Source organism: Danio rerio, chromosome 1 (genome assembly GCF_049306965.1).
Source record: "Danio rerio strain Tuebingen ecotype United States chromosome 1, GRCz12tu, whole genome shotgun sequence".
Lineage (NCBI taxonomy): Eukaryota > Metazoa > Chordata > Actinopteri > Cypriniformes > Danionidae > Danio > Danio rerio.
In genome coordinates this window covers 46282817-46297857 of record NC_133176.1, presented here as the reverse complement: position 1 = coordinate 46297857, position 15041 = coordinate 46282817, and the positions used below count along the sequence as shown (strand labels likewise).

General features: G+C 37.0%; 1 protein-coding gene across 4 annotated transcripts in view; it reads right to left on the bottom strand.

The window, feature by feature from the left end:
• Positions 1-3882: 3882 nt before the first annotated feature.
• ctnna2 (catenin (cadherin-associated protein), alpha 2) overlaps positions 3883-15041 on the bottom strand; it is an 814561-nt gene continuing 803402 nt past the window's right edge. For 3 of the 4 annotated variants that reach the window (XM_005160072.6, XM_073948054.1, XM_073948055.1), the window contains 2 exons: positions 9064-9198; positions 3883-4820 (listed from right to left, as the gene is read on the bottom strand). In XM_005160072.6, the coding sequence (XP_005160129.1) occupies positions 4533-4820; positions 9064-9198 (423 nt within the window). In that variant the 3' untranslated portion in view covers positions 3883-4532. The remainder of the gene's footprint in view (positions 4821-9063; positions 9199-15041) is intronic. The other variant, NM_001159372.1, reaches the window with a different exon arrangement.

Genomic DNA, 15041 nt, shown 5'->3' with positions numbered 1-15041 from the left:
GTGCTTGCTAAGGTGTTGATAAATGGTTGCTATTGTGTTCTAAAGTGGTTGCTAGGCAGTTGCTAAAGTGTTTGACTGGTTGTTAAGGTGCTGCTAGGTGGTTGCAAAGGTGTTCTAGGCTATTGCTAAGGTGTTGCTAGGGTGTTCTAGTTAGTTGCTAGGTGGTTGCTAAGATGTTGCAAAGCAGTTGCTAAGGTGTTGCTAGGCGGTTGCTAAAGAATTGCTAGGCTGCTGCTAGGGTGTTCAGAGTGGTTGCTAGGCAGTTGCTAAGGTGTTGTTAGGCATTTGCTAGTTGGTTGCTGTGGTATTCTAGGTTGTTGCTATAGTGTTGCTAGGTGGTTGCCAGTGTGTTCTGAGTGGTTGGTAGGCAGTTGCTAACATAAATTAGCATGGTTTTAGTATGAATTAGCATTATGCTAGCCTGTTTCTAGCATAAATTAGCATGGTGTTAGCATGAATTAGCATGTTTGCTAGTATGTTTCCAGTATTGATTGGTATATTAGAATGCTTGCTAGTGTGTTTCAAGTATCGATTAGTATTTTGTTAGTATAAATTGATATGTCTTTATTATGTCCAGCGTAAAGTAATTAGCAGTTTTATAATGGAAGTCTATGGGAAAGTTGCTAGGGTGTTGTAAGTGGTTGCTAGGGCATGACTAGTAAGTTAAAAAGGTCATCAGTGATTGTCAGATTGGTAGTCTGAGTTAAATGAGCCCAACCTTAAGTCTTTATGACAGTCTGATGTCATAAAGTTTGGTCCAATGTTAAGTCAATGGGACTTTTTCAAATTTTCCGGGTCAGTTTTTGGAAAACTGAAATTCAGATCAGTTGGAAAAGATTTAGCAACCCGTGTCAGACCACTTCTCCTTCATCTAGCCCCAGACATGCTCAATAATGTTCATCTCTGGTGACTGGGCTGCCCAATCCTGGAGCACACTCTTTGCTTTCAGTAACTCTAATGTGGAGACAGAAATATGAGAAGTGCTATCCTGCTGAAGAATTTGCCCTCTCGTTTTATCAGGAAGTGTTTTTTTTTTTGTCAACGCTGTTATTGTGATCTTCCAGTTATTAATCCATTTATTTTTAAAAACACTCATATGGTGAAAATGCATGACATCCTGTCTTAGACATGCCTTTGAGGTTAGCATCATGAGCTGAAGCACATAATGGTGGAAAATGTCAACTCTGTTACTTGTTTAAAACACTTAAAACTGATTTAAACAATTACAAACCCAATCAAAGGTTTCCCATCACATTTAAGCATTTTGCATTAATAATAGATTGTGTTATATATTATTCGTTATCATTGGAAAAAGAGAATGGAATATGCTTAAATGTACTCTCAATTATGGTGTTAAAGTAAAGTTTAAGATATTTATATAAGCATTGTGTAAAATGTTCTTGGTCTCCGTTAGGGAAATGTATTTTGTATATTTCAGAGAAATGTAGGACTTTTTGTTCTAGCAGTGCCATTAGCCGAACAGCACTGTGATGAAATCATGTCTTGAACAACTTGAGTCAATACTCACATAATACGTGGCTACACAATTAATTCTCTTGTGCTGCAGTGTATACCCTTTCTTTTACCTTATTGTTGTGGAATCCAGCTGATCTATAGAGCACTGAACATCTCAAAGTCCTCAGGCTGTGTGTGGTGACACAAGTGGTGGCCAAGGAAGATTTTAATTAAGGTAAATGGCAGATGTTGGCACAGCAGTCTTGCAGCTAATCCTTTCATTAGGCACAGGTCACTGTATTAAACCCAGAGAAACGGCTGGAAACTCTTCAGCACACATCAAGTAAGAAGGTGGTCTTAGTGTGGCTTTGACCAACTTATATATAAATATATTCTAAAATCTTGTTAACAAGGTTCGGACTGTGAGCCTGAGGCTTGATTGTGTCATTCTGATCAGCAAAATGTACCCTTGAGATAATTACATAAAGGGAACACTTTGTACCTTTTGAAACACCCACTCCTTTCAGACCCTTTATGGTTTTTTATCAGTGCTTCACCAACCTATTTATAATATAGTTTTCTATATAAGATCTTTAACGGTTTGTCAAGATTAGTTTAAACATTATATTGTTAATATATAGTCTAATATGTACTGTACAGTGCATCCGGGAAGTATTCATAGTGCTTCACTTTTTCCACTTTTTTTTTATTTTTATGTTACAGCCTTTTTCCAAAATAGATTAAATTATTTTATTTTCTTAAAATTCCACACACAATAGCCCATAATGACAATGTGAAAAAATAAGATTTCTTGAAAGTGTTGCAAATTTATTAAAAATCAAAAAACCTCAAAAATCACATGTACATAAGTATTGACAGCCTTTGCCGTGAAGCTTTAAATTGAGCTCAGGTACATTCTGTTTCCATTGACCTTTCTTGAGATGTTTCAGCAGCTTAATTAGAGTTTGCCTGTGGTAAATTCAGTCCATTAAACATGATTTGAAAAGGCATACACCTGTCTATATAAGGTCCCAGGGTTGACAGTGCATGCCAAAGCACAAACCAAGCATGAGGACAAAGGAATTGTCTGTAGACCTACGAGACAGGATTGTCTCGTGACACAAGGCTGCTTTGAAAGTTCCAATGAGCCTCCGTCATCCATAAGTGGAAGATGTGTGGAACCACCAGGACTCTTCCTAGAGTTGGTCGGCCATCTAAGCTGAGTGATCGGGTGAGAAGGGCCCTAGTCAGGGAGGTGATCAATAACCCAATGGTCACTCTGTCTGAGCTCCAGTGTTCTTCTGTGATGAGAGGAGAACCTGACAGAAGGACAACCATCTGTGCAACAATCCACCAATTAGGCCTGTATGGTAGACAGACAGAAGCCACTCCCCGCCTGGAATTTGCCGAAAGGCATCTGAAGGACTCTCAGACCATAAGAAACAAAATTCTCTGGTCTGATGAGACTAAAACTGAACTCTTTGGAGTGAATGCCAGGCGTTACGTTTGGAGAAAACCAGGCGCCAAAATATCAATGGAGTGGCTTCACAACAACTCGGTGAATGTCCTTGAGTGGCGCATCAAGAGCCCAGACCTAAACCCTATTGAACATCTCTGGAGAGATCTGAAAATGATTGTGCACCATTGCTTCCCATCCAACCTGATAGAGTTTGAGAGGTACTGCAATAGAGGAAAGGGCAAAACTTCCCAAAGACAGGTGCGCCAAGCTTGTGGCATCATATTCAAAAGGACTTGAGGCTGTACAGTAATTGCTGCCATAGGTGCATCAACAAAGTATTAAGCAATAGCGGTGAATACTTCTGCACATTTGATTTTTCAGGTTATTTATTTTTAATACATTTGCATCAATTAAAAAAAAATTCACATTGTCATGGATTGACACAGTTTCCGTTTACTAGAACTTTTATATTAAGCTGCTTTGACACAATATGCATTGTAAAAGCGCTATAAAAATAACCATGAATTGAATTGTGGGGGAAACCAAAGCACCCAAAGGAAACCCTCGCGAACATTGGGAGAACATGCAAACTCCACACAAAAATGCCAACTGCCCCAGCCGGCACTCAAATCAGCAACCTTTTTGCTGTAAAGCAACAATGCTAACCTCTGAGCCACCATGCCACCACACTGGCCCTTGTTTTTCATCTCAAAGTTTGCCAACAACAGCAAACTTTTAGTTGTAATAACCTTGTTTACCTAAAATAAATAAAATATGTCTATAGATAATCAATTCCACAACACTGTGTGTGGCAAACACAGAACTTGTTTGGAGATGGATTTGAGCTAGATAGAAACTCTTGCTTGTCAAACACACAGTAAGTATCACTCATTAATTAGGAAATGTGAAATGGCGGCGGTACAATGAAGTTTAGCGAAACTCAAAGAAAAAGAACTCAAGTCGACACACACAGTTGCAAGGTTTATTAGAGAATCAGGACTATAAAGTATGCAGGATTCTACTAGTCTCTGAGCAAACCACACAACTAGTCCTTTTCTAAATGTAATACTATAGCCGACCTGGCTGCCATGGTTAGTGATACAGTAATATAATTAAAGAAATGGATTTTTTTTTAATGCAAAAACTAGTGCATCATTACCGTATGGATAACTGGGAAGAGAATTGCTTGAACATAAGTTATTCCTATTACTATGGGTCATATTCATTTTAAATAATAATAATAAAAAATAGGATGGAAAGCAGCACCTGTGTCTCGGTTAGGGCTGACACTACTATACCATAGATTATATTCTTTAATATCTCTGTGTATATATGGCCGCTCAGCAAGAATGAACACCACATCAATTGTACCGCAGCCCGCACTGTAAACGTCTCCACGAGTTTGTTTGTTTCTCATTTACAGCGGAATTTGGTTCGAAGAGGAATGGTGGCCAAATCCTCCCAAGTCACAAACATTTACTGGGCACATACACACACGTCGACGTCGCTGCATGGAACAAAGATACAGCTCCGGGAAAATAAGCCGTAACAGGGAGAGGAGTAGAAATCAAGACAGAAGGAGGAGGAGGAGTTTTGGGTTTCTGGAGGGGGGGCGGAGTTAAAAGGAGTCCATGGCCTTGAATTCACTGAGGGCTTGGACGGGGGAGATATGTTTCTTCTGCGAACCTCGCCTGACTCGGGTCTGGCATTCTTCCGGTTTCTCTCTCTTCACCAGGGGTTTCTTCTCCGGGGCCTTCATGCGCCAGGACACCACTGGGGAGTTGACCGCCGCTGTGCCGTACACCTTCTGATACTTGGTGGAAGCCACATAGGAGGCCTTGACTGTGAGGACCACAGCATTCATCAAGTTCTTGGCTGCCTGGATGAGGGATGTAGCGCTGTCCAGCTGAATATGAGGGAAATGGGATAGAGAAGATTTAGATAAGTGCCTTTGAGGATACATTTCTAGGTAAAGCCCTATTCAGATTACACAATTTTGCCAAGATTTGCTTTATGTAGGGTGTCATGGGGATTAATAAATGACAAACGGGTGTAAGGATGCAAGATTTAATAGTTTTTTTAGTAACACTTTATAATTACACACTATGCATAATCTATTATATGGATGACAAAACCTGAAAAAACAATAATAAATAAATAAATAAACAAATAAATAATCAAAATATGCAAATTAATTAATTTAAAAATCTACAAATTCCTGCATAAATAAAACAAAAAAGTAAATATAAAAACCACAAATTCCACATTCATTTATTTGTGTATTTATTTATTTATTTATTTATTTATTTATTGTTTTACTTATTTGCATATTTATTTATTTATTGTTTTATTTATGCTGGAATTTGTGTGTATATAAACCTGTATAGAAGAAACTTCTAGGCAGGTGTGTTGAACAATCTTGGAGCTAAATTATACAGGACAATGGCCCTCCAGGATGTTTGGGCTACTCTGATCTAGATAGTGTAGACTGAAAAGTCTTACAATCACATAATTTACTATATGGCACAGATGATTACAGACGTGTTAGATGGTGCATTATTAGATTTCACTCATCATTTATGACATTCATGAATGCCATTTTAAACCCAGTCTGTGTCTATTGTGTCTGTGTCAGTATCTATTGACTGCATGCATAGCAGAAATAGTCCACCAAAACCAAATGCATGAGCATTGTGTCCAGAGAGTTGTTCCAACTGGACCATAGCAAAGCATGAAATGAAAAATTAATGCAGCGTTTTAATGCTCTGTTAAACTGTGTGCAATGATTGGGCAGTTATAAACAAGCTATAGCAGATTTTACTGTAATTGAGCAACAACCTTTAACTTTTGTCCAAGTATATATATGATCCTAATTGAATATTTGAAGGACCAAGTATGTTTGGCACATCACAGCTATGTTGGAACAAGTTTTTAACCCCTCTGGGGCCTACTTGCTCTTGTTTAGCATTTCTGACATGGATGGTTTTCATTGCCAGTGCTTCTATTGAGGATGCTGCACTGGTATTTTGGCCTGTTTAGGAGAATTATACTGGGGGAAAAAACACAATGCTGTGAACACAGTAATGTGTAAAATGTATAAAATATTTTTCAATAAATAAATGACAGTGCTGTGAAAACTAATATATTTTTATGTTTTGTCTCTTTTTCTTTTCATTAAACAATTGTATTTGTATTGCTTAAAGGTGATATATTAACTGAACTTCTACTGTTGAGTGTGATGTGTTTTGCATACTAATGAAGCAGTTTTGCAGAAGTATATAAAGTTGATTGTCTCTGCAGCGAAACTTCCTGTGAGAACAGAATTTGCAGTTGAGAACTCTAGTGCTTTTGATGTTGTGCAGAGAATTCATAAAAAAAGAGGACGTATGTATGGGTGCGGCCAATGGAGGACTGGAGAATGATTGACAAGTGAAGAATTCCACTAAACTCCACCTGTTGATATCAGCTGCCTATATAAGTTGAAGTTAGGAAATGAAGTGGTGGCGCACCTTCTGAATGTAACTTTTGCATTGCATTGAGGATAACAGAATTCGGCGAATCAAATTATTCATTTGTATCCAATAAATTACTAAGATTTTTGACATTCTAAAAAAAACCTCTCCTGACCTTTTTTGTTGAAATTGATTAATTGATTTTGTTGGGATTGATTTTGTTGGGATTGATTAAATATTCCAACAAGTGTTTCCCCATTACTGACAATATAATGTGGCATTATATACGATCTGCTCTGGTGTGTGTTGTGGGGGCAATGGTTTGTACGTTATGGGACAACATAAGTAATTTTTTTATTTTGACTAAGAACGCAGGCAATAATGAGCCACTACATCAAAGCAACTAAAATTAGTTTCAGTTCTGACACGCAAATAGTTGTATCCAAAGAATATTTTGATAGACAAATTTACAATAACATTTCCACATCAGCAGCTATCTGTCTGTTTTATGTATTTAGTTTTAGTCTGTTTGGCAGTTGTAAAATGTGCAATACATAAACGTTTTAAAGCATCTATTATGTGTTATTTTTATTCAAATCAAATTATATTATTTACAATAAACCGTTAAGTTTGATATGTCTCTCACATTGTCCCACAGCAGCATTAATACCGTACAGAATAGTTTACAATGTTTATAATAATTCTTTATTCAGTGGACCCTTTTCACAAGACTGTTATGACGTTTTTGACGATCATCATAATCTTTAATCTGTTGAAGTTTTTAATATTTAGATTTTTTTTAAACGTATGAACATTATATGCATTTATGAATGTGTTATATCATCTTTGTGAAAAATTACAAAAAACGAATTACATATTATGTGAGATGTTTGTAATGCAGAGTTTATGTGGCTGAAATAAAGTAATAATAATACCTTTTATTTTATCGGTGCCTGTCAAAGCACTCAAGGACTCCTTACAATATGTCACAGGCACATCATAAAATACAAGACATAAAAGTAATAAACATAATATTTAACCAGAAAATCATTTAAAGCAATCCTGAAGAGAAAAGTTTTTACCTTGGATTTAAAAATTGGCAATAAAGTCCACCTGACAAATATCTAACGGAAAAGAAGTCCATAACTGAGGTGCTATGCAGCTAAAAGCCCTGACACCAAATGACTTCATCTTAATAATTAGAACTGATAACAGTTCAGCCGCAGAAGATCTCAATGAGCGCTGAGTAGGACGATAACCGTTTTCAAGGTATACCATGGTTTGGAAAAGTCAAGGTTTTAAAACTGTCAACATTTTCTGCAATACCATTCTTAAGTATGTGTAAGATTTTTTGTTTACATTTTATTTACATCTTTTTTCTGTTTGGAAAGCATCTCCAGCAGAAAATAAAATATCCAAAGAAGCCATTTTAAATAGTAAAGACATCTGTGTTTTTGAAACAAATGAACACAGCAGAAGTCTATGATTCATTTGAATTATTTAACCTGACATGTTTACTGCTCCAAAATATTTTTTAAATAAATATATTGCGTTCAAAAGGGAAAAAAGTCAAAAAGACAGTGAAAAGAATATATTTTAGAGCAGTGATCACAATACTGTGATACCATGAAACCGTGATGTTTTGGTCCAAGGTTATCATACCGCCAGAATCATATATCGGCCCATGCCTAGCGCCGAGGAGTGTACAAGGGAAGAAGACCAGAAAAGTAATCGGAGCCAGGTTGTAAATTCAACAGTATTCTCTCCTCTGGCTGCCGTCATCAGTCTGACACTTTTTTTTTTTTTTTGCTTTTTCTAAAAGTCTCGATAACATTATAGTGGAGTTTTTCTTTTATTATTTCAGCAAATAGGAGTGTAAATAAATAATTTGTTGTACTCTCTCATTAACTGTGCTCCAAGTTTACCCAAATATGACGCCTTCCGCAACTAAGAAATGTGAAAAGGGTCTGTTTAGCGTCCATTTCATTCAACATATTTATCATTGAAGCATCCCAGTTTTTTGGCATGCCCATAACATTCATTCATTTTCCGTAGGCTTAGTCCCAGATATATCAGGGGTCGCCACAGCGGAATGAGCCACCAACTATTTTGGCATATGTTTTATACTGCATGTCTTTGGACTGTGGGGGAAACCGGAGCACACCCACACGAACACTGGGAAAACTTACAAACTCCACACAGAAATGCCAACTGGCCCAGCCAGGACTTGATCCAGTGACCTTCCTGCTGTGAGGTGACAGTGCTAACCACTGAGCTACCATGCTGGCCAACATAATACATATTACTCCTTAAAATAATGCAATTTAGTAACTAACTCACTTACTATTTGTGATAATTAACTGTAACTAAACACTTTTGAGGTCACGTGCCCAACACTGCGCAAACCTTTTCATTCAGCTAAGAGGTCACACTACGAGACATCCTTCTGGTATGTCAAACATCTTCATGCAGCACAACTCACATGAGCTTCTGTTTCTGGTCTACTGCATTTGTATGTGTATGAATGAGCATGTGCTTCTGGTCCACTGCATTTGCATGTGTGTGAATGGATGTCAGTGCAAAAGGGAGTGTAGTGTGTGAGCCACCCCTTAAAGTGTTTATATGACATCTTAAAGAGACAACAATACTCTGTGAAATCAAACGTGTACATACTTGATTAAATAAGTATTGCCTTACCCCGGAAACAATGAGCTCTCCTCCCAGATTCTGAACCTCAGCCTTGACCTTGCTGCAGATGTTGAGCTGGTGGCAGTAGAGGGCGATTCTCTGGAGGTACGCCAATAAGTCCTGCTTACAGGCTGAATCTGGGCACTAAAAGAGATGGGAACACAAAGCAAAGACTTGACCTTTACATATTCACCGTGTAGAGCAAATATGAGGTGAGGCGGGTGAAGCCGTGATGGCTGAAGATGAAATTAGTTCCATCTTGAAGATGACTCAGGGCTTTGTCATCATCACATATTGGCTAAAGTCTGCGGCTGTAGCAAAACTTATCATTCGTTAATGCCCCACTATATTCATGATTGCTTATTTCATTAACACTGTACGCAAAGATATAGTAAACATGCAACGGTTAAAGCACAAAATAAAATAGAGAATACTTATCTCTGATTATTCCGATTTTTTATGGACACCAACCCATAGCACAATAAACAAAGCCTAGTCTTAATTTCCTTGAGATGTTTTAAGTAGAGTGTAGATTATTTCTATGACACAAGCAATGACTCTCATATAAATCATAATCAGATTGTGAAGATGTTGCTGGGCAACCTTCCTGCAGTCAAAAACTACTCAATATTCATAAGCCAATACTTTGTTATGCTACAACAGGCTATGTCGGTACACTTTGCAATAATATCAGACCAGTTTTACATCACTTCTTTTATTTACATCATGTAAATTGTTTCTTGCTGTTTTCATGATGTTTTGCTAGCATACATGGATCCTAAAACTATGTGCTGTAATCATAGCAAAGATAAAATAAATCAGTTATTAGAAATGAGTTATTAAAACTATCATGTTTAGAAATGTGTTGAAGAAATCTTCACTCTGTTAAATAAAAATTATGGAAAAAAATGAATGGGGCCTAATAATTCAGGGGGCTTAATAATTCTGACTTCAACAATATAGTGGAATAACAGACTAATGGGAATATATTTACTATAAACCTTTGCACTTCATGCATGTATAGCCTATTTTGTACAGTATACTACTGTCCATCCAATTTATTATAACTTATGTTCTTCATATAAAATGAGCCAAGGCCAATGTATATATATATATTGAATATATATATATATATATATATATATATATATTCAATTTTAACACATTTATATTGAGTTCAGTTTAAATGTAGGTGCTAAACGTCATCAAATGGTTCAAAAATGTGACAGCTTTTTCTATTAGAATACCGATTATTTATTTTGTTTTCAACACAGACATTTAAAAAAACACAACAAGACAGCACATCTGTAAATAGTACACACACACACGCACGCACGCACGCACGCACGCACGCACGCACGCACGCACGCACGCACGCACACACACACACACACACACACACACACACACACACACACACACACACACACACATTTAAGGTCAGAATTATTAGTCCTGAATTATTAGCCCATGTATTTTTTTTTACCTTTTACCTTTCTACACATGGTATAACTCACTCTTTCTTTCTCTCCCTAGTTTTACTGCAATAAAGTTTGTTACAAGAATATATCTCATTATTTTGATATGTCATTATATGACTTTGTCATGACAGTCGGAATAGTCATTATGAGATTCATTTTTACAACAAGTATCTCATTATTAAAAGTAAGTCATCATCTATTATTATGAAACAATTAAGTCTATTATCGTTTCACATTATACGATATATCTCCTATATATTTCTATTTAATGGGGAAACTATTTTTCCATATCATACAGATCAAATGTGGTTTTTGCCATTGCTTTGCCGCCATATTAAAACGGCTGGCAAATCCTGCACTGCAGGGTAGGTTATTGTATCAATCATCAGTTTAGCACATGGTTAGCTAAACTGTGGTGTGGCTGTGAAAATGAACTTTAACCCTTTATTTCTCACAGCTGCATGTCTAACCATCTCTCAGTCAAAGTAATCTTCACGTCATGATCAATGCCATGATCCCTCACACCGCTAGTGTCTGAAGAAAAGGGCGCATTCATGTTTTACTGGAACCGGTAATTCATATTTGGCATTGTTTCATTTTGACGTCAAAACCAACAGGTAAAAGATCCGGACGAACAACGAATCATTTAAACGACTCTGAGTCAAATCTTTTGTTAAAAAAACTATATTTTTAACAAGGTGCATTTTCAGATTTAACCCTCAGCTGGATGTTTTCATTCCCTTAGAGCTGTGTTGCACACTGCATTGAAGGCAATTTACCCTATAATAATAGGGGCTCTTTAACTTGCCTTAACACACCTGTCAGTAAGTTTAAAGTATTCTTGGTGTGTTCTTGTGTGTTTTTAATAGAGCCAAGACTAAAATATAGACCGTAGAGGCCTTCCAGGAGCAGGATTTGAGTGCTGTAGTGCATTTAGATGTAAGAACAACACTTATTTTCTGTTTCATTTCTGGCTCCTCTTCAAAGCCCTAGTAATATCCATTTGACTGCACAATTTTTGGATAAATAATAATAATTTTAGAGACGCATCACCTTGCGTGCCAAGACAGGATTACCGCTTTATCACACTTCCAACACAGCAGTCAACTCAGTGACTTAGCATAAAGTAATAAGTCCTGTCAGAAGTTGTTATATACTTGGCCACATTTTTTTTTCCTTCCCTCAGCTTCACATGAGCTTTGAGTGAAAAAGACTGATGAGACGCATTTAATAACTGTTAAGGCTGCTTTATCTTTGACACGGCTGAGCAGCTGTAATGTCCTTAGCGTTTAGCGATTGAGTGTCTCTCTGCAGGAGGCAACCTCTCGCTGTGCCATGGGGTGGCTATGGGGAAATACAGAGCCCTCTTTTCTCACCTTCAGTACCCAGCAGCGTTAGGTCTGCCATGTCAAGTGCAGCAGAAACAGGAGCAGTAAGAGTGTTTTGTTCTAATGGGGTGGACTACATTTTTCAACCCAACACAACTAACTGTATGTGTGGCATCTCATTTTTTATTATGTTTCCTTTAACACATTTTGTGGATTTTAAATTCCATTGGAGGATTTAGAGGATTAGACAGGTTAGAGTTAAGCCCTGGTCAGATCACACAATTTTGTCATGATTTCGGCACAATGTCCTTGATGCACTGTAGGGTGTCATGGGGAGTCGTAAACGACAAATGATGGTCGTGGCACACGACCAGACTAATGTGACAAAGATTACAACAATTGATACCATGTGTCTGATGCCTCATGACACCATTGCAGAAAGTCTAGCATGTTTAATTTTTTTCCTGACCTCACAAAGAGTTTTGTCATATGGCTGACACTGGACAATAGGAGCACATAATTTATTAGTTATATCTGCATGTGCTGCCTTAATATGTAGGTCAGGTAATCAAAAATTAGGCTGCATATTTATTTATGAGTGGGTTGTGAAAGGATAAGATAAATCATTGGTTATACAAACTTTAACTTTTTTCTCTAAAATATTTAAGTGTTTAAAGCAATTTTATTTGACAGACTGGCATGAAAATGCAGACATCTCCATTCTCACAATCAGTTTCTGAGTTCTCTCAGCCTTCTCGTTCTTCTGAGGTAATCTGGAAACACTTCAGTGCTGCTAAGACATTGTAAAAGCCTGTCTTGCTCATTTAAATTACTTGATTAAACTAATTCAATTGAAACTCACCTGCAATAGAAGATTTTGTCATTAAAAATGAAAAGTTTAATATAATTTTCTCTGAAACTGTGGATATTTTGCTTAAATTTTATTTAGGCTAGATTTTATGTAACAAACTAGTTTTTGCTTTGGTGCTGAAGCATGACCGGTTTTAAAGCACATCACCTGATCCGTTATTCTTCTTCATCCAGTAGATAACTGACGAACAAAAAAATACATTAAAATTAAGATACAAATTATACCAAACAAAATTTGTTTAAAAAAAATTACATTTTTGTTTGTGCCCGTTTACTACTTAACTGTGTGAAGATGATTTGTTTCGCTCTGTGGAAAATCTTATGAATCCATTATTTATTACACTTTACTGTAATTGTTTTATGACAAACCTCTGTCATATATTTGCTCATTTTTTAATATGTCTTTATTTTAAAGATTATGCCTTGAGCATCTGATTTTACTTTGGTACTGATGTGCTTTCATTTTCTCCATCTCACTCGCGGCAAGTTCAGGTGAGGGATTGTTTAATAAGCAACCAATGGTTGGAAAATATACATTTGGATTAAGAAGGAAGTATCTTAATATTAAAACGGAAATGTCCATTTCATCCTATTAATGTCATAACAAAGCCCTTAAATAATGTAGCCTACTTGTCAGCAAGCATCAGTGTTTATTGAGACTGACATATGATTAAAAAAACATTGAATTTAAGATAAGAAATATTGTTATAGCATCACTTGTAACTGCTTTGAGAAATATAGCCATCGTAGACATCACGGGATGACTAATCGTGAAGGACCGTGTAGTCTGGCACATTTGTTACGCATGGCAAGTCGAGATTTCATCAAGATAAAATTGATAATCTGACATAGTAACAAAAAAATAAATAATAAACAAATAAAAAATGGTGTAATCTGACCAAAGTATTTACGGTTTGCGTAAATTTACTTGTACTTCCAAAATTTCTTTTAGTCAGGAGAATGTCTGTTGGTGGAGTAGTGTCAGCAGATTTTAAGCAGACAGTCTACTGATACTCTAATGAGAATTTGTTGACATTGAAAAGTACAGTCAACAAAATGTACGTTAGGGACCATCAAAATAAAGAAATACCATATGAATTATAAGATTAAAGTCCTGTATACACAAAATTCAATGTTTCCTATAATGGCTTTTGTTTGTTTCTTAAGCACTGGGTAGCAGCTTGATTAGAGCAAGCACCCAGTTCTGTTTTAACACCGCCTACTCAGAGATTGTTTCAGAAATGAATACGGTCCCTTGATGAGTCCCGAGAACCCCAGATGGCTATTAGATGTAAATACCGTGTTAGTGGGAAAAGGTTTGACAAGGGACAAGTCATGCCACCTGTTCAGACAACCAAACAAACACAATATGGGAAGGCAGACAGGACAAATCTTCACTGCGTACTGAAGGGAGGGGTGCTTTGTTTTGGAAAGCAGGAACTGTCTGGCTGTCTCCGATGTGCTCGGACACTCAAATTACACTCTGATCAGCATTGTGATCAGGTCCCACCCCCCCTCACCCTTTTCCCTTTATCTAAGGGAAAAGAATACTGCAAGAAAACAACAAAAACAACATGAGGCCTGGCCAATGGTGACACAGCAGGTTTCAGGCTCCTTGTATCTTTCAGATCGCTCCTCCAGTATTGATGACAACAACAGAATCATTCCTCTTATGTAGTACCCTTTCAGCAATTACTTGTGCTAGTGACAATGCACTTGTGTTGTAATTTAAGGAAATACTTCTCTAAAGAGGCAAACCAGACTAGTCAATCTCAGATGCTTTATTAATCTTAGCTAGACAGGCTTGTTCAATGCTCCAGGAGGGCCAGACTCCAAAAGAATTGCTTAGAGGTTGCTGGTCCTTTTCATCAAGCTCTTGCCTTTCAGTACAAAACGCCTGTCTATAATAATCACATGCTTTTGAATGTCTTAGCTTCAGGTCTGTTTGAACAGGCCTGGAACTAAATATTGCAGGAAGGTTAGTCAACTCTGGACTTCAATATTCACGTTCACACCGGGCGTATTTATCTGTAGAACCCGGTAACCTGTGATCTCTTTGTAATGCTTCATCCTGGCCTGTCATTTGCTCAGCAACAAAGCTAGATTCTTACTTTTACAGTCAGTCAAATCTCAGGAATCTCATAGGCTGTTTCTCAACATCTTACATCCTTGTGTTGTAGGGTAACATCAATATCAACTGCCAAAGTTGAATTACAATACTCAAGACCAAAAGAACAAAGGAAATGTAAAAGAACCCGGATGCCTTCTTGATATCGAGGATGAATCGACTTGCAAATCAACCTGCGAT